The sequence below is a fragment of the Ostrea edulis genome, chromosome 2, assembly GCF_947568905.1.
Source record: "Ostrea edulis chromosome 2, xbOstEdul1.1, whole genome shotgun sequence".
Classification (NCBI taxonomy): Eukaryota; Metazoa; Mollusca; class Bivalvia; order Ostreida; family Ostreidae; genus Ostrea; species Ostrea edulis.
Window position 1 is genome coordinate 31,703,411 of NC_079165.1, and position 25,278 is coordinate 31,728,688.

Consider the following 25,278-nt stretch of genomic DNA (forward strand, 5'->3'; position numbering starts at 1 on the left):
GCATTATAAAACTCTCACAGTCACGATACACATATTGTCAGCATTATAAAACTCTCACAGTCATGATACACATATTGTCAGCATTATAAAACTCTCAGAGTCACGATACACATATTGTCAGCATTATAACACTCTAACAGCCACGATACACATATTGTCAGCATTATAACACTCTAACAGTCACGATACACATATTGTCAGCATTATAAAACTCTAACAGTCACGATACACATATTGTCAGCATTATAACACTCTAACAGTCACGATACACATATTGTCAGCATTATAAAACTCTCACAGTCACAATACACATATTGTCAGCATTATAACACTCTCAGTCACGATACGCATATTGTCAGCATTATAACACTCTAACAGCCATGATACAAGTATCAGTAGCATTATAAAACATACAAGATTCATGTAGCAGTAGCATTATAACATTTTTATAGCCATGATACATGTGTTAACAGTTTTCTAAAGCTCTTACAGGAAGGGAACCTGACAAAGCTTGCTATTAGTCAGGCTGAAATAGGCAACTGATTCTGGAGAAAAAGTAAAAAATGTGAGGCTATGACAACAATGACTGGTAAATTTTGATTAGAATGCTCACTCGAGTGGCATTTGTCTCAAGTAAGCTAAATCTTTTGACCAATGGCTAGCAAAGACTATATTGTAACATGCAAAGTCTTTAATTGTCTAATACCAAAATTGGCTGACTCTGAACTTATCTCAAACATCTATGGGGTAGTTAAACCACATACTTCAATTAAATGGCCACCAAAGTAGTCCAATCTTACTTATCCAATATCTTACACTGGTCACTATCGGTCATTGGGCTTAGATTACCACCAGATAACTCTAAACTACAGACCAATGACATGTTGATGAATCACTGGCCCAGACCTGGCAGGATTTTCAATCCACAACATGGCATTTAGATGTCCTAGCTCAAACAAAACCCCTGTGCCACCAGAAAACAAACAAATCTGATGAGGAAATTATAGAGAATCTAGATTTCCTTTCTTCCTATACATGTATGTGAATAAGATTTGTCAATTGTTGTGCGAGGTATAATCATGGTGCAGTGACTAATCTCCTTTATTTTTAATATATAGGTAAGAGGGGTTGGTGATGTTTGTCTATAAAAAGAAAAATCTCATTCACATACAGTTTCAGTTTAGACAATTTCAACTAAAATTAGCAACATTGGTTTTTAATTGTGGTCATAAAGGAATTTTCTTTACCAAAAAAGATGTATGATAATGGCATTCCTGATGTGGCGTTGATAGATGACTGTAATTAATAAGAATTCATAAATCATTACAATTCTAAACACATTCTATAGATATATGACTGCCATAACTGGCATTGGAGGCATGGAGAGCTTGTGGCACCAACTTTTATTTTCATGTTACTCAGTATTTTTAAAACCATTACTGTATCACATTCATTCATCTACCTCATGAGCAGACTTTAAATTTGTTGATTTCCACTTTATATTCAGAATGAACAAAATCCCATGAAATTTGTAACTTAATCTATATTTTTGTCATATACAGCAGTCAATGGAGGACTTGCAGCTGAATGTAGGTCAAGTTCAGATTTGCACAAATTTCAGTGATTCATTCATACCTCCATGAAAATATTTCAAAATTATGAATTAAACCTATTGTCTTAAAATCTGAATGATGCATTATTACTGACACGTAACTTCAAAAGAAAAGTTGTCAAGTCTCTTTAGCATGTGTCAATTCTTTTTTTCATTACTCAACACTTCTTTCAATACACGATACATTGATTATTAATTATACCCTCCCCAAGTGATAATAAACTACCTCATAAAAGAAATTCAGTTATCCCCATCCTCCCACTTTTACTACCCACTGCCATCAGTCAATCTGCCAGATAAAGAAATGCACACTAATTCCAAACAGTGAAATTTATGGAGAGAAGACCTGTAACTGTCTGCTCTTCACAAATGCCATACATCATCCCAATGTCTTAAAGTGCTCAAAACAGATCATAAACCACAAAAGCTTGAGCATACATGCTACAGTTTTGGAGATGCAAGTAGTAATTTACTTAATCGGACACCTGGCCTGTTATCTTGGCTATGAAATGACCATATCTTCTGGTCATAAATTACCTACCATGATTATTCTGAAGTAAATATGCTTGTGATATCTTATTTCCTGATCTTGCTAAAATACATTATAAAATGGAGGGGAGGGGGAGATTACACATAAATCATCCACTAGTTACAATTCTTGTAGTTTCCCACCTATCAATGATACATGAATAGGCAGTGAGTTTACAAGTGTGTCACAGCTTTAGAAGCCTCTCAGCAAAGTTGCCCTTTGCACACGAAACTGTAGTCTGCACCGGTACATACCTCTAAAATGAAAATCAACATTACTCTGCAGAAGGATTGTTTGCTAAGGATCAAATTCCGTCACAGTATCAAACAAACATTTACGCAATATTTACTTTGGCCTACACTCTGTCTCTGACAATTTGTCCACTATTACTACAAATATAGGCATTCATTTATCATAGGCAGTTAAATACTTTCTCAAATAATTCAATAAAAAACCACCTCAACTTTCCTATGCAATATTCCTAATTGTTTGGCAGTAAGGTTGTAGAATATCAAATGCAAAATTAAAAGTGAAATACACTGCAGACCCAAATTGAGGTGACAAATTTTCACAGTTCCTGTGCAAATCTAGAATTTATGCCCATGAGCTGCTAAGACATGAAATTGTTAAATCTGAGGTTATTCTGAGAACAGAATAGCTGCAGTCTAATGACAAGAATTTTCATGTAGTTCAGAAAAATTCCACAAAGGAACAACATTTGATGGAATAATCATGTACCAAGAACATTTTGTTTGCTTCATTACAAATAAAAAATTCCTCTCCAATTATGACGAATGTCGGAACTAATGAACTGAATTAGGGCTATTATTCCAAATGGGAATTCTTTTGATCCACTGCTTTTCAAATGGGAAAAAAAATCAAGAAACAATTTTGCAAGGTGACTTTCATCTCTTGTGGATTTGGAGTTAAGGAATGAGAGGGCTTATAAATTATAGCACTCAAGTCCTGAGGCAAATTGCTTCTGCAAAGTATCAAATCCTAGTAATCTATTGATTTTAAACAATCACTATGTGCAATTGATCCTGGAAAAACTCTGTGTAATGTGATGCAGGCATGCCAGGATTCAAGTTATGTTCAGTCTCCATCAAATCTATCTTCTAGTTACTTCCACCATAAAACAACATTACACAAGGATTTTAGACTCCTGGCAGGAGCCAAATTGATTTCAGAGTAACAATGCAATATCTATTGTATACGCCAGTGCAATTTACTTTAATTTTTCCATTACAACAGCTCTTTCCATATAATCCACTTATTAGTGGGCTCATTAAGCAATTTTTATTGACTTCATTTCTTATTTGAAAATGGTTTACACAAAATGATTTAATTGCACATGATAATCTTTAACATAACACATTGCCTGGTGCTAGATGATGCAAATATTAAAATGCCCTATACCATATCTATCAAAATGCACAAATCATGGAATTTTTTAAAAGCATTTTCAACCATTACAAGCTCACAAATCAATCCTGTGGTTTATTTGCTAAGGATCTGTTGTCTAGTCAGTGGTGTGTCCTATTATCATGTACCTGGCTTTGTTATGTACTTTGATCAAGTGCCAGGATAGAAAATGAAAATTACAGGGTTTAGGGACAGTAAATGAAGGTTATTTCCAACATCAATAAATAGGTTTTTAAAATACACCGTTTTGTTCATTCTGTGGTTAGTCATGAGGTAAAGAGGAATAACATTTCCTTAAGGAGAATGTTAATCACTAGAAACAACCCTGTTCCCTGGTAAAGTACAATGCAGTGCATTTGGAGAAAAAATTTAAAAGAAGAATGGATAGGTCCATCATGTGTTTCAGAGCTTAAGGTTCCTCATCATATAATGGTCGGATTCCAAGCCATCATTGTCTCAAATACATCAAAAACATGTTGGTAAACAAGATACACAACCTATGGTGGAAAATTCCATTGGAAAGGCCATCTTATGAGGAGGACGTCCCATGAAAGACAGCATAAAAGTAGAGTTCAAACTTTTAACAGGGTACTTTCTGTACTGTTAGGGTTTTCTGTCAGAGCAGGTCAAAGGCTAATGTCAAAGTCACAATATCATTAAACTTGGTACTATTTGAACAACCTTGTCACAAGGATTATAACTATCAAATAAAAACAGTCTATCAACCATTTAACTTACAGTTTGAAAATTCCTAGCAATGTTATGGTTTTCAATAAATGGGTCAAAGGTCATGGGTTGTCAACTGTAATGTTTCTTGATCATTTCCCATTGAAAGGGGGTATGGCCTTTCATTTAAACAATTTTGAATCCCCTTTACCCAAAGACACTTTATTGATAATTGGCCCTGTGAATGCACAGACAAAGCTTGTTGTCTTGAGATCCCATAAGTGGATCTACTGAAAAACCAAAACATTGATATTCAGCGTGAAAATCTAGTTGTTCAGCACAGACATGAGCCATTCCAACACAGAAAGGAAAATTGTATGGTGGCAGCAAAAATTACACTCTGCTGTTGGTTTTTTAACTTGATATCAAATTTAAACCTTTCCAATACTGACGAAATCGCTTTCTCCTCCATACTCGTCCATTGATGTAAACACTACCTTATATGGGCATATGCAAATAACTTGACAACCGGAAAATCAGTTTCAGTACATCAGACATGGTGCACAATATATGAATCAAGAAAGTGGAATATATCGAAAATTGCTAAAAGCGGTAGAATGGAGTCTCACAAATCGTAGTATGCAGGTTATAAATTTCTATATTGACTAAGAAAAATATATCAAATTTGTTCAAGTAAAGAAAATCAGTAAATGTTTAGATTGATTGAAATTGTATTCACTCCCGCATCTGCACCATTATAGAGATCCTAAGGAGTTGTAGCCCTCTCCCAAAGAAAAAAAAAGTCGGAGAGGGCTACATTATTGCAGCTAGGATGGATTATGTAAAACAGATGATCAGAAAAGCTTACTTGAGCTTATAGCTCAGGTGACCTAAAATAGTTCAATCAGTGGACAATTAATTCCCATGTACTTATTAAACATCAACACAGTAACAAACAAGAGACTAACATCTTAAGGTTGAAATTAGAGGTAACCAGAACATCTTGTATAGCATTCAAATTCTGATCAATATTAAAGAAGATACCTGTGACTACTAAGTCATCTCTCTCTCTCTCTCTCCCTCTCTCTCTCTCTCTCTCTCAATCATGTAGGAGGTTACACCTCTCTAAGTGACCACCCTCTCTTTAGTCCATCAATGCTGGGTAGCTGAACTGTTAATGTATCAAATCCAGTGCCAGAAATCAGCATCCAAAAGTACATTCGATCTTTAATTTCATACTATCAAAAAATAACTGTCACAAGGACAAAGGAGAGCGCCCAATACAGCAGGTGCTATGCATATTGTGGTTCTGTGTCAAGGGATTGATAGCTGGGAGTTACTGTGTCTGTAACCCATTGTCAGCTTGTATCCTGTCCAAAAAAACCTACAAGTTAGCGTGTTTATCCTGACATACCTGGAGAAGTCGAGGAATGCTGTATGTCCATGGTAAATGGCTGGTTTCTTTTCTGTCCACTCAGTCACGTTTCGGACAAACTTCATCTGAAAGACAAACCAAACAGTACTATAAGGTAGTATATAAAATGTATGATATAGAAAACCCAACACTTAACAAAAATATCAGTAAATGCAATGTTTCTTGGTACTAAAGATCAATTAATTCATCTCAGAATCTCATGGAATATGTCACGAAGCCTTCTGTGGTCTGATGACCGATTGGTCAAAAGCGTACATCATCAAAACAATCCCTTATATATTGCAATAGCAACAATCAAACAGAAACCATTGATTCTGTCTCTGAATATACTACAACTATATTGATAGTTGGTAAAAATCTTAAAACTTTATCATAGCATACTTAAAACCAACTGAGAGTATCTTATTCTTATAGATATCATTACCAATTCAGAATATCAGATATAGAATGACAATACCAAAAATCTGTATATTTAATACACATTTTACATGAAATACAACAGAAAGTATATTAGAAGACTGATAATGGACCCAAAACCCTGTTTAGATTAAACAAAAATTTTGGCTTCTAACTTCCTACTGGATGTAAACATTTGTGTTTGGAAGTCATATATCATGTTTATACTTCTGGCAAGCACGCTGATCATGTTCAATACCTGAAGCTGGCAGAGCAGCCCTTTAAAACTCAGCGGGGAGGTTTTGTGGGATGATGCAGTAATTTCACAAAGCTTAATAAATGAAGCTAATCCAGATAATGTCTCACAGTGAGAATGGTTTCATTAAGATAAAAAGTTTATATACACACTGGGTACTTAGGTGATTATTACATGGAATGTCTCAACACCAGATCTAGCAAAAAATTCCACAGATTAGATCGTGAATCTCGCAAAACGGGGAAAATCTAAAAACTTCTACAGGAATATAATTTTTTTTATTTTTATTTTTTTTTTATTTGTTAAATAAAATATCAGTAGGTTGAAGACTAGACTCTCTGGGGAGAAATATTATCAGCACAACATACTGATAATTCATAAATTATTCATTGCATATGTCATGAATTAATAGACATTTCTATTTTCAATGTTGTTTGCCAATATATCAAATTTAACACTAACAGGCAGGCAACAAGCTTTAAGGATGTGGAAGGGTGGAAAGGCAGCTGCTGTCTCTTTCTTCCATTTTTTTTTTTACCTCCCTGTCAGGAAAGGTTGAACAGTTGAAGTATCAGAATGAACCTGCAATCATCAGGCCTCTATAAACAATCACAAATCTCCTTCAGCAAACAATAACAAGCCTGCCACAGCCCATAATGTCTGTTAATGAAAAAGCACTCTGGGGTCACAGGCATTCTGCCTTGGGGGGTCAAGAGGGGTCAGACCAGGGTTACTTCGTGAGAGTCTCAAAACACTTGGACATGACAAGATAACAGCTGCATCTAATTGAAATAAGTTGAAAGAAAGGTTCTACTTCTCATAACCAAAGAATCTTGATAATATTTCAATAATCATAAACTTTAGCCACTTCATTCTACTAATGTCTCAAGTGCTTTAGAAGACAGAACATTACAAGAGCTAAAAGCCATATACAAAATCTTTAATTTCCTTCATCCATGAAAGTAAATTCCACTAAGTCAGAGAAGAAAACAGACTGCATACGTTTTATTATTCCAGACATGTTTCATCATCTTCAGTCCATTTTCACCATCTGATGTTTGTATTACTTCTGGCTATCTAATTAGACCAGTCAATTTAGCAAGGTAAACACCAATACCAGACAATTTCTTCATCTGCTACTGTTTACACTAAGCCACTAAATTCTACCTGTAAACTCCCTACAGCATTTCACTGTTAGAGAACAATGTTAATCCCAGTGATTTGTTAATGCATACTAAGTGGTCGAGACAAATGCATCCTCCAAAAAAAAAAAACAAATAAACAAAAATCTTTTTCCCACAGGGGTTTTAATAAATGGTTGCAAATTATAAATCTTTCACATTGTCTGATCATGTTTCATGAGTCTGAATCCATTGTCACTGCAGTGCAGTTTGTTTACTTGAGTTAATTCATTGTTGAGTAGGATTATAAATTTCTATAGTACTGGAGAAGTGTTTTAGTTGAATGACTTTTCAGCAGGTAAAATGACATGTTCTCTGGCACACTGAAATTTATGGTTTGACTGCCTGTTCAGCTGGATATATCACCATTCATTTCTCTATCTCTAATGAAATCTGCATCTCTGGGTCAAATCATTATCTCTAATCAAATCTATATCTCTTGTGGAATAAATATCTATGATGGAATCTCTATCAATAATTGAACTTGTATCTCTAATTGGATCTATTTCTCCAAATGCCATATTCACCTACTCCCATACTTTTCTTATGTTTGTCAAATTTGCCCACTGACTAGTACAAAGGTTGTAGTTCAAAGATTCTATCAAAAAATAAAATAATCTAAGTTGAGTAAAAATGGCAATGCTACAAAAGTGAGCATAACTAGAATAGAGAAACACATTACGGGGCACTGCATAAGGAAGCATAACTAGAATAGAGAAACACATTACGGGGCACTGCATAAGGAAGCATAACTAGAATAGAGAAACACATTACGGGGCACTGCATAAGGAAGCATAACTAGAATAGAGAAACACATTACGGGGCACTGCATAAGGAAGCATAACTAGAATAGAGAAACACATTACGGTGCACTGCATAAGGAAGTAAAACTAGAATAGAGAAACACATTATGGGGCACTGCATAAGGAAGCAAAGGCCTTTAGTTGTACCAAAATAGACAGAAATGTGATAAACTAGTGTGATAAAAAAGTAAAAGCCAGTATAAAACAATTCAGATTTGCTTTTATCTTAGTTTGGCTCAACACATTCTTATTTTTGGAGAAAAAAAAAATTTCATTTCAAGGTTTACAAACACAAAAGTCATTAAGTTTCACAGGAAGTCTTATTCATTGCCATTGCTTTTTGTGGCTTTGTTTATGAACTTTGTTGACAACATTCAGTGCAGAAAGTGTAATTCATCTTTTAATATTTACATTTGCAATGTTTTCCCCTTTGATATCTTTACCATTTGTGATGATAGCCATTTCCTCATGAATGCCATGCAGATGTGAACAATGTGCGTATGAATCTTGATAAATATAGTACGTCTATTTTAATGACTGGGAATTGTGACATGGCGTACCAACATACTAAATATCAAAGGCCTATGTCAAAAGACCAAAAAGTTATGGTCCGGACCAAAAATGTGCCCCAAAATTTTTATTATTTGGCCTTTACATAAAAGGTCAAGGTCAAAGGTCATAAAAAAATGGTATGCGACACATTGTCTTATCATGGTATATCCACAAAGGCCTACATCAAAAGACAAAAAAGTTATGGCCCAGACAAACTTTGTATGAAAATCAGAAGAAGGAGAAGAATTCACACTAAAACAATATGTCCCCTTCTGGGAAGGGGAGACATAACAAATTTCACTTTCGAAAATACATAGAGGCATAAACTGCAGTGCTTCACACCAGCATACTTGCACTTCATGAAGTAGCTGGTGTAAAGTGTTGCAGCTCGTGCCATCATGTATTTTCAAAATTGAAATTCATTTCTTATGTAACAATTAAGATTCATCAATGCATTTTAAAAAGATACATGTACTAGCTCTTTTCCAAAAAGCACATGACTTGCCCTGAATAAACAAATCCACCTTTTTAATGCTAAAACCTATATAAAGTAAATGCCTATGCACAGACAAAATCAAGTACATTTCCTAAATTTTTAGATCATTTTTGTTGAAAATTAATATAACAAAGGACAAAATGCTGTAAAAATACAAGTCATTGTACTATGACAAATAAACTATCTGAAAGAAAAATTAAGAAATGAAAAGTTAAGCAATGAGACAACAATTCAGAAATAAAATGAAAATAAAGAAATTACCCATTGTGATATTACATATTCAGTACACTAAAATAAAGCTCATCTAACCCAAAATGACTTCCAATACAAATTAGCAATGCAATTTTTGTCATCTCATTCCTAATGCTTTCCATTGAAAGAAGATAGTAAAAACTCCATTATGTGTAATGTGTGATAAGAGAAATTTATTTTGGGCTCACACTAAATTCCTCACATGTTATTACGCAGGTGGATACCCTCCATCCCTAATCTTTTCACTTGAAGCAAAATACATTTGAAGTGTTTCAACAATGAATTTCATGAGCAGATGAGGTATCCTAGCTTACCGTGGGCCAAGAACATTTCTGAACACAAAGTTTAAAGTGGTGGATGTAAGTCACTGCGGTAAAGTGCCACAACACGAGCATTCAAACATTATACAATTGATCCTTTTTGGTGGCCGTTCAGTTGGGAAATTCAAATCTTTAAAACTTTAAGCAGCAAAGTGGGAATTTTTTTTTATAATGCAAATTGTTTAAGATATAATATACAAAGCACATGTATCATATTTTGATTGACAATTCGATCTGGCAATTTTTCACTTGAGTATTTGGGAAAATATTAATTAAGGCTGCATGGGTCTTCCTTTCACTTCTATATGAATCCACATGCAGTTACCATCTCCTTCAACATACACTAAGAAATTCTGTAATTCAAGGACACATGAGACAAACAGCTAATGTAAGGGTTGATATGTATATGGTAAATGTTTAATTTTGCTCCACTTACTGATAATCATATTTTGAAGGATAGAGAAAATCAATGATCTTTTCTGGCATTCAAATCAAAAGTTTTATTGATTTTAAAAAAAAAATTTTTTTTATAATCATTACAAGAAATTTAACTTTGTTTTAAGCAATTAAGAAAACCATTGATTTGTCCTGTCTGTCCATAAGATGTCTCATCATTATCTATACATCAGTCTGTCTGTCCGTAAGATGTCTCATCATTATCTATACATCAGTCTGTCTGTCCGTAAGATGTCTCATCATTATCTATACATCAGTCTGTCTGTCCGTAAGATGTCTCATCATTATCTATACATCAGTCTGTCTGTCCGTAAGATGTCTCATCATTATCTATACATCAGTCTGTCTGTCCGTAAGATGTCTCATCATTATCTATACATCTGTCCGTAAGATGTCTCATCATTATCTATACATCGGTCTGTCTGTCCGTAAGATGTCTCATCATTATCTATACATCGGTGAGTTAATTATCACTACTAATCCTGAAGCCAGGAATCTGACCTCCTATGTTTGTTTGCTGATCCACAACAATCATGTCTTGCTCTTGTCAAAATAACTCAATGGTATTGTAAGATACAAGTTTCTGTGTAACATAGTGGCTCAAAATTGAAAGAATGCAAAACTTACATTCTGAAAATATTGATAAACTGGCATGTTTTACATATATCTGACATAGCACTCTGTAGTACCAATATTGGTTATAAATATTGTGTAAATTCCTAAATCATAATACATCTGCTAACAAAATCCCAAATTTCCATCACTTCATTTTAACCTTCCACTGGTGTAGAAAAATGAAATTCAGATCTATGTTGCTGCAATAGTTGACCTTGAACTTTGCAAGTCAGTACTTTGTGAAGACTCATCTGGTACTTGTTTTGTGGCCATATACCAATAAGAATGGACATTGTATAAACAAGAGTCTGGGTTTAATGTTGGGCTGAACAGATATATCAAAATCTAAATTTACCTACATGTCAAGTATTGATATGCAACCTTTGATACACTTGTCGTAATTCTTATAATTAATTCTGTCCATATTCGTGTTACTGATGTAGTTTTAATCGGAATTGACCTCACAAAAAATTATTAACACAAAATTGCATTTAAGAATTAAAATGCTGGAATTAAAAACATCACAATCTTTGTTCAGCAATAGTAGCAGCAACAGAGGAACTGTAAATTTGTTTTTGCATTTGAATAGATATCATATTATCACCCATGCCAATGAAGAATGCGGATATGTTAGTAAGTACATCATATCTGCATAACTTACATCTATGATATTCCAAATTATCAAATTAGAACAAAATAATTCTATTAATAATTTTATTTAGTACATACTCTTCCTTTAAAATCATTTTTGTACGCTGCCAATAATTCTAATTATCTTTCACAAACACTATACTAAACTAATACTTTCACTGTCACGAGCAACCCAGGTCCACTTACCCATACACTGCCACAGTGGACTAAAGTCGACTTGAAGTTTTACCCATAACAGAAAGCTTTTGTTGGCATGGTTGGCAGTCATTTAGTACATACCCATACACTGCCACAGTGGACTGAAGTCGATTTGAAGTTTTACCCATAACAGAAAGCTTTTATTGGCATGGTTGGCAGTCATTTAGTACATACCCATACACTGCCACAGTGGACTAAAGTTGACTTGAAGTTTTACCCATAACAGAAAGCTTTTGTTGGCATGGTTGGCAGTCATTTAGTACATGTGTTCAAACAACAAAAATAAACTTTAGTCACTTTAAAAACCAATAAATCATATGTAAAATACAACTGGACAACATCTAGGCTTTTGATTGAAATATATCTCTCACCTTATAAAGTGAGACTAAACACAACCCTCTATCAACACATTTTAAAAATTGTGGGAAATTAAAATGAGTAAAACTTCAATTCGACTTTATATCTCCACATAATTTTAGTATTTGTAAAGAACTTTTAAAACTGAAACATGAATATTCTTGGCAATTGTTTATTGAAGCTTTCATGTATGTGAATAAGAAAATAATGCTCTGAAAAATATAATAACAATATTGTTTTTTTGACATTACAATTTTCTATGAAATGTATAGTAGAAATTGTAGGTGAACAGATGCACGTGTTAAATTGCATCATACTGTAGATGTCCAAGATCTAGCACAATCGCCATGTCTTCAACAAGCACAAAAACAATCTGATTCCCGTTCTACTTGACAGACATTCACATACCTGATCTGATAATGACATAACATGTGCATTTTTGGAGGTGTTGACATGCAGAACATTGAAATGGTTTTTCTTGCAAAGATCATATGCAATCCCTGCAAAGGAAGTGCTGCCAGTTTTGGGAACTCGGTTATAGATGATAACCATGTCCTCATCTGCATGGCCAGTATTCTCAACCTACAAAACACACAAATCAATGCATTACAGCAGATGCAATTATGATTCAGATACTGATACATTTAGTCAAAAGTTGTCATTTAAACTGATATCATTCATTGGTATATATGTTATTTTACATTCACAATTTTCATTTCACACAGTACTACTAAAATTGTAAGATGCATACCAGTACATGTATAATTAATAAATTAAATAATAAACTCCAGAGTTCCCGAAACTGCATGGTTAAAAAACTATAATATAGGACAACTCAAAATTTACCAAACAAGTGACAAATTTATTAACATTTAAAAATTGATTGAAAAACCTTGTAAATATCAGTAAAAGGAGCTTAAATATTGTTATAACTTTTATTCATATTCCATTTATGTTTTTTTCAATTTCTGTAACAACTTTTTAAATTATAATGTTAATTTTGTCCAATGTTTGTTTATGGTCAGATACTTTCTATCAGTCATATGTCCACCCTAACTGCAAAGCTTTAACGAGCAGTCAATTCTTCAGGTACTTCCATCATGTCGGCTGCATGTTCTACATGTCCTTTCCTGCAGTTTCAGATTCCACATTAATTACTACAAAGTTTTACTGAGCAGTCAATTCTTCAAGTACTCTTTTATCATGTCGGCTTCGTCTTTTTACAAAACTGATAACATTTATACTTACTAGAAATAACAAAATGTGCATAAATCAAAACATTTTTACATTCATTTATTTATTTTATAATTTGTCAATTGTAATAGATGAAATTTTTTATGATTGCACAAATGTGAATTTTGAGGTCACATTTAACAACATCAGGATTTAAAATCCACTGGAGTTTTGGATCATTGAAATTGAAATATCATGCAGTCATGTTAAAAATTTACCAAGGATGCCTAGTGCACCAGCATGTTTCGGGAACTCTGCAACTAAATGTATACATCATATATGCAAAGATGCAGTGCACTTCAGACAATCAAGCTTGGGTGGGGTTTGCATGGTCAATTAGAATGAAATCAGTTGAAATCCACATCAGTCTTTTCATATTCTCCATAATTATGGATATCAGAAAGAATAAACATTGTTCTTTGGCTGGGCTACTACATAGTTCTAATAAGATGTGCTGCAGAGTGTGCTCTCAGCATTAAAACTTCTGCTGCCACTAAACTAATGAAAAGGTTTCAGAATCTGCAGATGCAGGGAATTTTTTTGGAAATGTTGCAGAACTGTCTTATCATCGGTGATAAAGAATCACATTTATTTCTATGTAAGCCAGTTATAGAAGCTTATACTCTCATTCAAATTCACTTCTTCAGCATTCATGAAATGTCTGGAACAGAAAATCCATGTATCTGTGTATATTATCTGAATATTTTTGTATACATGTTGAATATACAAAATTTATTTATCACATATCTCCAACTGTTCATAATCCTAATATTCAAGTCAACAAAGTGTGTTAGAACAATATAATTTTATCTAATGTATCTTACTAGTAGATTTTCGGTTTCTTCTTGAACTTACAGGAAATTTAAAGTACATGTATAATGTAATCCTGAACAATTATCATATAATATGTAAGGGACCTTAATACCTGTAACACACGTTATGAACATTTTCCCCATTGTAAAGTGAAAAGGAGGCATCCGCCATTAGACACTTTAATCCAAATTCTTTGTATCAGATTTTGTATTTTTAAGATGTGATGTTAAAAAGACTGAAGTGCTGATTCAGAAGTACATTGTCACGACAACATGGATTTGTTTTGTCTACATTGTTAAACAATGTACAGGAAATCAAATACAGTGATATTCAGATTTCAATGTCTTTTACTACAGACAGAGTAAAATGCAGAGAGCAAACAGTGAATGCAATATTGAATATAATAACAAATTCATTGACTAACTAGTGCTTTTAAATATTATGACCCACCTGTACCGATTAAACTGAATTATCTATTTATCATTACAACCCTTGAATGGTCTCACACACACATTTGATCAAACACCTGCTATGAATAAAATATGACTAGTTTAATAATGGTAGCTATATGTTCTCCAAACAATAAGAGAAATTCAATTGAATATACTAGTATCTAATCTGATTATATGTTTGTAGATCATGCAATGAACATTCCAACTACGTACTTTACATAAATTTTCAGATTTATGTAAAAAGTGGTTCCACTGCTGTAAACATGCAGTTTTAATTACCCATCTTTAAATATTTTACATGTCCCATTCATTTTATACAAAATATGAACAATTACCCTACACATATAAAGTGCAAGACTCGGGTATGTTGAACATGGAGAAAGAGCTGTTAATACTATTACATCACAAACACTAGATGGTGAAGCTCTTGGTATCTGAGGGACTATACTACACTAAACTGTTAATTTACATTCACCTAGTAATTATTAATAAAATCAAACTGTGCTACAAACAGGTTTTGGAACCAATGTGTATTCTAAAATGAATATAATAATTATACTGCCCAACCAATTCAGAAAACACAATGCAGGTACTAGTAATACAATCATATCATCAGCTATTGAAAATATAGGGATCAAAATTTCTTTCAAGGTATTCAATGTATAACGAAAGGAGATTTCATTAACAATTTTAAATGATTTAAATCAAAATAAATATTTATTGTTAAATAAAGATGAAAGTGAAGTAGATCAAATTTACATGACTAATAAATGATTAGAAGCTGATCTTTTTGCACTTGAGACTTTTTGGAAGAGTAATCAGCCTTTGGTAAAATAAGAAAATCTTATTTTCTAAAAAAAAATAATTGTGCAGTATCAAAATGATTACTTTTATTTCATATCTTCATAAAGAGAAAGTTTATATGTACATGTAACTTTCTACCAAGATATTTGTATGAAAATTTATTTTAATAAGATATGCTCTTCCTATCATAGACTTCAATGTAAAATTCTTTGTGTCGAAATAAATCAAGCAGTAATCAAAATTTTGTAAATCCCTGTTAGAATAAATTTTCGTTCAATAAACTCTTCAAAATGATACCATAATTACAAAAATCCCATTATCCATTCATTAGATATGAAATATGATTGTTTTACATTGTGACTTAAATTATTGCAGATGCACAAACAGCATTTGGAGATGATTAACAGGGTTTGTAAAACTATAGGACAACTAACTGTCCTGTAAATTTTCAAAATATACTATATAAAAGTAACAAATTTACAAGACATCAAACAATTGATCAAAAAGATGTATAAATATCATTGAAAAGAGTGTACATCTTGTTCAAACTTTTATTTTTCATGCATGTTCTTTTTCCGATTTCTAAAACAACTTTTTCATTGAGTATAATATCATTTCTGTTCTCAGTCTTTTGTCAAAATCACTCCCCATCTCTGTATCAAATATTCTGATTCTGGCATTTTCATGCCAGACAGGTTGATAATTTTTCTGAGATAAATCACAGCATTTCCTTTTTAGATTGCACAAACTGTGTGAAAAGAAGATACATGTTGAATATTTGTCAAGCTGTATTCAAGAGGGGGATGGGGGGGGGGGGGGGGGGGGTTGTGTTGGACAGGAATCTGAATTTCAAGCACCTGCTTGTATTCGAGGTAAACAACCCTGTGTGCCTTGCTGGATGACTATACACATGCTTTTTGCTTGATAATTGTTGAGGAAAAATTGTTTTACAATTTGTGATAGGATTTTTTCCAAACATACTCATTTTATTGAAAGAGTAGTGTTTACTTCAAGTTGCACAATTTTGGTAAGAATATATAGCAGAATGTAATTTACTGGAATGCAACCTCAGTGATAACATTTTACTAAATGGCAGTAAATCATCATAATTCCAGATTAGAAAATCACAGCATGTGTATGTTATACTTTGTCTGTCGTAACAAATGAAATGTTTACATACAAATTCAAAATCATCAGGAATTTACTGGTAAAATCTGACAGACATTGGACCGTTAAAATTCTAATTCTATCCATCATGTTCAAAATGTATTGGGAATGCCTGGTGGACCAACACAATTTGGGAACTCTGAATTAAACTCTGTTATAGTTAACACACACACCCCTCGCCAAAGAAATTTCTACCAATATATCAATCATATCATAAGGCCGTGCCACGATTTTCATTTTAAACTAGTGATGAAATGATTGTCGCTGACAATTGATTGTCGATCGTTTTTGGCTCTTCTATTCCGATTATCGATTCTATTTTTCATAATCGATTGTCGCCTGTACACTAATTAATATCTAACCTGAGATTCATCTGTCTGTTAATCCCACTTTTATATCGAGACATGTGTGGGAGAGAGTCAGAGTGGACTCCACATTGAAAAGTGGGAATTCAGTGACACCAGCTAGTGTGTATGCTGCACATATCCATAAAACTAAATAGAAATAACCCCCAAAACAATAAACATTTATCAACTACATGTAAATACTGATTATATCGATCATTGATCAAATCAGTTCTTCCGATTATGACTGAGTATCGATTATGACATTTTTCCGATTTTTCCACACTATTTTACACATTTAGGCACATGACTGTATGCATTATCCAGCTTACAAACTGACAGGCAAACAAACAAACCAAAGCACAACCTCCTTTACAGAGGTTGAGATGAAATGATGGAGACTACAGAGAACTTTATAGTTTTCCATGAAAATGAAGCATGGCACATAATAAATATAGCATGCATCTGTGTGAACCAAGAATAAACTTACTTGGACTATTTCTGGAACTTTCTTTTGCTAAAAAGTGACATAAAGAATTCATTGTCTTGGCCTAATAGTAGCAGTTGATAATTGTATCTAACCATAAACCTCATGCAAAATTAAATATTCTTAATGCTTAAATTCATTTTCCAAAACCATAATATCCAAATAGTTATTAGGACTATACATGTAAGTTTCAAACTTTCAAATTAAACATCAGTTGTTTCACAAGAAAGTTTTCAGGGTATACTACAAAATTTTCGTAACAGATCATTTTCACAATGTGTACTGAAAATGCCAAAACTACTTGTTAAGACAGCTTTCTTCAGAAAAGAAGTAATCATCTTCTCAGCAGGTGCTGTGTACATACCTCAATTTTCTAAACATGAAACTTAAGTGAATTTGTTTGGCAATATAAAAAGAGCAATTCTAAAAACATTGTGAGATAAATGTCCCATGTAAAATAATATAAACTCACATGATATTCAATAGTGAACAGATATTTTCTTTTTAAACAGTATCTACTACACCCATATAATTACACCAGATAAGCCCAGGTCATTTCAAATCTAAACACAATACAAGAAAATCAATTAGTTATATCTAATAGTTACATTTACTTACATGTACCTGGTCACTGGCAGCAGATAAATGTCTGGGGTGATGACCTGATTTTAAAGAATTGGAAAAGGATCTGGACTTGGTCCTCTCGTCTTGTAATTGGGCTACAGCAGAACCTAACCAAAATTTTGCATATAATATTTAATGAAAGGGACATACATCATGTACATGTATGATCATTTTCATATCCAAATTTCTAGTAATATTTGAAGTTTTTCTTACTTTTCTGTTATGCTTAAAAAATAATTGTGTGACTGTGATTCCAGTTTCCCGCCTTACCCTATTATTTTTTTTTAAATCCCAACCCTACTTTTTATAAGTTTGAGATCGGGATCCAATTATTGCAATTAAATCTTAATTTTTATACATTTGAGACTGGGATCCAATCATTGTAATTAAACCCTACTTTTTACAAGTTTGAGATCGGGATCCAATTATTGTAATTAAGCCCTACTTTATATAAGTTTTAGATCGGGATCCAATTATTGTAATTAAATCCTCCGCCCTTGGTTATCCCAAAGTGTTGATGACACTAGGTTTAAAACGTCAACAAGTTATATGGGCGGTACCGTAGTTTTGAGTGACACTTACACTGTATTCTAGTATCATACTAATTATCAGACATGTTTTTCATTCATTATGAAATATCCACTGGAATTACAGACCTTTTTAATACTTTGTCCACAAAAAAATAATATTTTTTTAAAATAAAAATCCAACCTACATTACTGCCCTATTTTTAAAAATCATGTAATAGGAATCACACAATTAATTTTTTGGCCTTAAAAATAAACAGGCAGTATTTTTGAAACTCAAAACTTGCAAACAAAAAATTCTTATGATAAATTTGTGACAGTAGCCTGAGGCTTGAATGTTAGTAATTAAACCTTCAGAACTACATAATGTGAAAAAGCAGACATAATAACACCTTATAGGAAGCTGTTTAAATAGCTGTTGGCAGTAATGGTTGAAATTTAAAATTTAACAGATATTTTAGCTCCCTATGACTGCTTATCAGATAATTCCTCTTCTATACATTGAAAAACAAGGCACCATTATACTCTTTTTACATATTGTTTGCATTATGCTGTGTAGTATTCAGATGACTAGACATGTCTCTCTCCACAAAGACAGCCTTATTTCTTTCCTTTTCTATTCAATATCATCGATGAGTTTATCACCTATATATATATATATATGTATGTATAGTTTGTAACATATTCAGTGGACTGGAGTAACTGGTTATGAATTAAAATTGGTCACTCAAAAGAGTCTGATCTTTATTTTTTAATCTAAAATGAATATATTTGTAAACCATCACAATATTGTAAATGATTAAAATCATTTGTTGAATAAGTCTTTTATAGTGGTGTTTCACGGAATTATCATTTATGTACCGGGAACACATTTATAACACACATACTGAATTTATATGAATTCTAATTAATAAATCACCGTATCTTCCCCTTTATGTATTTCAGCTATGACATGACAATGTGTAATACCGTGCTGCTCGACATGTACACTAATTGGGTCAAAGGTATGATTGAGGTATCCCCCCCCCCCCCCCCCCCCCCCCATGTTAACATGAGCGAATTAATACATTTAAGATCTCTGAATTTCCAGTGTCCATATCTGTATATTAACGTTCCAACATGCCTAAATATAGTTTTAGTAATGACAAGGCATCTATTATTTTCCCTTACAAAATAACAATTAATTCCAAAAAGTAATCACAGTTGCTAATTGTGTACAAACCTAGCTTTCTAAGTTCCCCATGTAAATGAACACACGCAAGTGTACAAAAAGTCACTACTGCCGCTATAACACCACATTGGCGATTTTGCATTCTCCATGAAAACAACTTCATCTGAATTCATGTAACAGTCCCAAATTATGAAATATCAGCCTCCCACCACATCAAACTGTCGATATTTGTAACTCTCCATCACACATGGCTTCTGTTGTGTTCTTCACGTCAATCTGTATAGTTAACATACGATCTCATTCATAGTTGCGTATAACATATGTATTCATAATTTACTTTTAGTCGTGGTGTTTAACAATTTCAATTCTTTTTCTTTCTTTCCATATTTCATTTCTTTTAATGGTTTCGTAACATGAGTTGCATAAGTTTTTATCAATATCCGAAACTAATAATTTAGGCTTTTGGCAAACTATATCATTTGCATACGTTGGGGGACATCAAGGGGAATCGCTTTATGGTGACGTGTTATATCTCGCGGCTTTGCCAAAACAATAAAAGTCTTAATGTTTATCTACACAATGAATTTAATTGGAGAAAAATCAAATTGTACAATCATGTTACATTGTATATCCCGCGGCTTTGTTCGTCCATGCATGTTTTAAGTCACACAATTGATTCAATTTGAGATAATGACAAACCAATGAAAGTCCAAATATTTGATTAATTTTTTTTTTTATTTAGCTTTAAAATACAACCGCGGAATAAAAAGAAATTACAAGAATTGAAAATACCGGTTATAAAACAGGTTTATTTGGTCTTAATATTCAATATTGTTAGTAGTTAAACATGCATAAGTGATTTGATATTCAATATTGTTACATGTAGTAGTTTAACATGAATATTACTTTTTTCAAATATTGGCACCCTAATATAGGACTACATTGTACTTTTCAATCGCAATAAATTGTTTGTTTCGAGAATTGATTACGATATTTTAACACACATTTATCACATGTACGGCAATATCTAATAGAATACATTTATTTCTAATTCAGAGCCCAAAGAGGGCATTTATAAGTATATAAAGATGGAGTTGTCCAGATTGAAAATTACTCCTAAGAAATTTATGTGACAGAATGAAGGATGGGACCATTGCACGTATAGTATCAATTCAAGTAAACGAATGGATATGTTAACGTTGTTTCACATAAATCGTTATCATCGAAAGAATCTACCTCTAGAGAAGCAATTTATAATTTCAACATCTTTCTTTATCAGATAGTACAAGTTTAGGAATTTCTTTCTTTGCTGGCTATATTTGTCATATGGAATAAGGAAAAGAATTTCATCTTCAACTTTAAATGTCCTGTACAATTTCTGCCTATTTTTTTCTTTTCTTCATTTTTAGGAGCATTGTAATAGCGACCGTGATAATGATATCGATCGTTTTAACCCAAACCTCACCCCCTTTTCCCTGCGATCACAACACCATGATACTATTTTAATATTTGGAATATTCATTACATATCGTACTGCTTTCCTCAATAAGAGAAGGGGGCGTGGGAAAAATCTGAGAGGCAGGGGATCCTAGGGACCGCCTTTAGGCCGGCTCATTACGCCCCCCACCCCATCCCTCCCAAAAAAATGTTACGATTCTTTTTTATTTATTTATTTTTTTTTTTTTTTACTATTCCGCAAATAATATAAAGCATTATGATTCCGCAAATATCTTACCTGGATACAAAGTATTTTAACCTGGATTACATTTAAAAACATATAGCATTTCCATGGCATATTTATTCTTATTTCTAAGCAGTGGCACTACATGTATAAAATGTTCGAAACTGTAAATGTATAAATTTGGTGCCAACAAGAACATCTTACGCGTCTGTTCAGGCGCCAAATTTGTACCGGACAGCCCTTATAAAATCCATTCAGGAAGCTTTGTGTTTCATGTTTCACATATTCTGCATATGTAATAGTGTGGATTGTATAGGTATATAAACAACTCAACACCAATGGTAGGGTTCTATCAGAGTTTGTATTCTTTTCTAATTAACTCTGAAATATATAACAAGAATATCAGATATAATATCATGAATTAAAACATATAGTATAAAAATATCAACAAAGAAAACTCATTTGCTCAGCACAGTTTATAACCAAGAGTTATTCCCCTTAATAGTGCTTATAAGGATTTATTTGACTATTGATTACTATATGGTATAAATAATAAATAGATTTATCTTACTCGACTATTGCACTTAATTAATCATAGACTATTAATAAACTTGATAAGAATATTCAGAACTTATCATAATGCAAAGAATATACAAAAAAATGCAATGTCATACCTATGTGTGACACAGAGCCAAATTTTTGGTCAGGTCCAGAATATTCTATATGCTGGTAATAAATCTATATAGAAATAATGAAATATCAAATACTTGTGTGAAACTAATGTTACATTACTTATTCACACAAGGAAATCATAAAAGGTAAAAATAGCTGAATACTACTGAACACTCTGACATTCACACATAACATATTTAAACTACTGCATTTGATTCAATCATGATTTATAGTTTTAATATACATTCATACTGTTATATATTTTACTCTTTAGTTGTAATTGATAACTTAAAGATAATGTAGAAATGCATATGATCACTCTTACTCAATTACCATCATAGAAAATGCATAAAATCTAACTATTCAGCAAATGTATTAATTCAAAGTAAGCACATGTACTTTGAATTATATATGATCATAAAAACTCAAAAGAAAGTCATATTTACTTACAGTCAAATTGTACTAGGAAAATCTTCTGGAAAACACTTCTATATTCTTAGAAGACAATTCAAAATGTCAACAATAGTAAAGAGAGGGAACTTAGACAATCAATGGAATTGGAGAGTTCTATATTCTATAAATATTTACATGGTGCTATTACTGACCATTATGATCTCATAATCTAAATAATGAAATAATATATTTACTTTAGAAAAATATCACCCTGTCACATGCTTCCCCTCTTTGTAAAATGACGTCCTCGTCATTTACTATGACCAAAAAAATATAGATATGACTTATTTTGAGTAACTTGACTGTAAAGTATGAAAAATCAAAGCTAGCAAAATATATTAAAACTCTTATAATGTCTCGAATACTTGATATCTAATATCTAACTCTTACTAGACTGACTGAACTGACTGGTTTGTTTTGATTTAAAAAAAAGTTTTCCTTTGTCACTTTTGCGTACTGTTGCTGTCAGAGACATGATTTTGATGTAGTTGTTTGGAGTTTTTGCAACACGTCCGTGAGTACACGTATATTTGGGTGTGGGAATTGAAATGGGCATTCATGAGCAGACTCTGGCCCATTAACTGTGGTGCGCTTTCCCCCCAATATCTCGAGCAACTCCCCAAATTCGTGGTGGAAACCTAGTCATAGATTCTGCAGGCACGTAGGATTTTATAATCACTTGAGTCGGGCTTAACGCCACAGGTAAATTGCGGAAATATAAAGCTTGGGTACAATAATAGCTGTTTATTTATTTGCGGAAACGTAAACACACTTTTTGCGGAAAAGTAACATTTTTCAACATTTGCGGAAAAGCAATACGCCCCTTTAGGCAAAGCCTCCAAAAGCGGGGAGCTGTGTTTATCTAGCGTGGAATCAATAGTACATATATAGTACATTGTACATGTATTTCTAGTACACTTACCTGATTGAAATAGTCACTTGTAGGGTTACTTAATGTGCACCTAGGTTACGGAGTAATTACTTCTGGTCACTAATTTCGGTCCACTATGTATTTATAAATTTATTATGTCCATCTTAAATTGTCGGTATTCTAAATTTTCTTATGACATTATGTTCTAACACATCGTACGTCCATCTTAAATTGTCGGTATTATAAATTTTCTTATATTAACATTATGTTCTAACACATTGTACTTTTAGATCTTTGGGTCGAGGTGCAACAGGTCTACTACCTTCAAAATAATTGCTATGTTCTGCTGCACACTTAAACCAGCTAGCCACGGTTACCGAGTCCGGAAGTACCTACCCTACCTCCACGGTTACCGAGTCCGGTAGTACCAACCCTACCTCCACGGTTACCCGAGTCCGGTAGTACCTACCCTACAAAAATTTAAACCAGCTAGCCACACTGAGTTACCGAGTCCGATAGTACCTACCCTACGGAAAAACCACGGTTACCGAGTCCGGAAGTACCTACCCTACCTCCACGGTTACCGAGTCCGGTAGTACCTACCCTACCTCCACGGTTACCGAGTCCGGTAGTACCTACCCTACGAAAGAGCCACGGTTACCGAGTCCGGAATTACCTACCTTACGAAAATTTAAACCAGCTAGCCACGGTTACCGAGTCCGGTAGTACTTTAAAAACCTACCCTACGAATAAAGAAACAGCACATTCTTTTTTTTTTAAAACAACAGTAATAAGAATAATAAAAAAATAAATAATAAAATCATCTTTTTTTGGTTATATATATATAGCATATTCACCAATCAAGGGCCCTCGGGGGGGGGGGGGGGGGGGCATGTACAGACATGTTAACAGGCAATTAATTATATATGTGCATGAACGCCAATAAAATTGTGAATGAAATCGTATTCAACTTTAAAACTTATAGGGGAGCGTGTGGTGTGCTCTCCGTCTCCCCTGTTGTCTTATTATTTTAGTTGTCAAGAGGGATAACTCCTTTTCTGGATTGTATCCTTGTATTCTGAACTTCTGTGTCACTAAAGGATGTAATTACTAATTATAGGACTATTCTGCTTTTAAACTTATTTATCAATTTTTCAAAAATAGGAATTAAATTTTTAGAATAAAATAAATAATTCTGTGGGGATATACAATTGGTATCTCAACGGGGACAAAAATTTGGATACACGGAAACCATTTGAGGTGCATACTATTTTATGTCTATGATTTATTTAGAATTGATGAAATGTACAAAATACGAAGGATCGAAAGCTATCATTTAATGACTATATTCAATAAGATATGTTTGTGAGTCACTATGCCCCCGCGTGCATGTGGCCAAAGTCAGCTTTACAATTGATATTTAAATGCACAATCACTTGGGGCATGGATCATGATCATTCCAACCCCCAACCCCCCTAACCTCCACCCCCTAACCTCCAACCCCCCCCCCCCCCGCCTTATTCTTTCTGATTAGGGACACTTAATTTTTTTCTACTTATGTTTTGTAAATATGCACTGAAGATTGGGTGGGGGTGGGGGAGGAATGATTCGTGCCCCACGCTCCTGTGGATAAATGAAATCCATACACTATACTCCTTAAAAGCATAGACGTAAAGCAGACTATGTTAAAAGCTATGACCATTCTTTCGAAAATTAGAGCTAGATGAGCTCATAATGTAATTGCAATATTATTACTGCATAAAGATATGTAATGCCGGT

At 33.3% G+C, this 25,278-nt stretch overlaps 1 protein-coding gene across 3 annotated transcripts in view; it reads right to left on the bottom strand.

Moving 5' to 3' along the window:
* The window catches only part of LOC125682517 (heparan sulfate 2-O-sulfotransferase 1-like), a 37,096-nt gene extending 16,865 nt beyond the window's left edge, over positions 1–20,231 (bottom strand). Inside the window, exons 1-5 of one of the 3 annotated variants that reach the window (XM_048923147.2) lie at positions 19,874–20,230; positions 18,125–18,231; positions 17,504–17,530; positions 12,609–12,782; positions 5,647–5,732 (exon numbers count right to left, since the gene is read on the bottom strand). In XM_048923147.2, the coding sequence (XP_048779104.1) occupies positions 5,647–5,732; positions 12,609–12,782; positions 17,504–17,530; positions 18,125–18,231; positions 19,874–19,985 (506 nt within the window). In that variant the 5' untranslated portion in view covers positions 19,986–20,230. Of the gene's footprint in view, positions 1–5,646; positions 5,733–12,608; positions 12,783–17,503; positions 17,531–18,118; positions 18,232–19,873 lie in introns of all 3 variants that reach the window. The other 2 variants (XM_048923146.2, XM_048923148.2) reach the window with 2 other exon arrangements.
* Between the last annotated feature and the right edge of the window lie 5,047 nt (positions 20,232–25,278).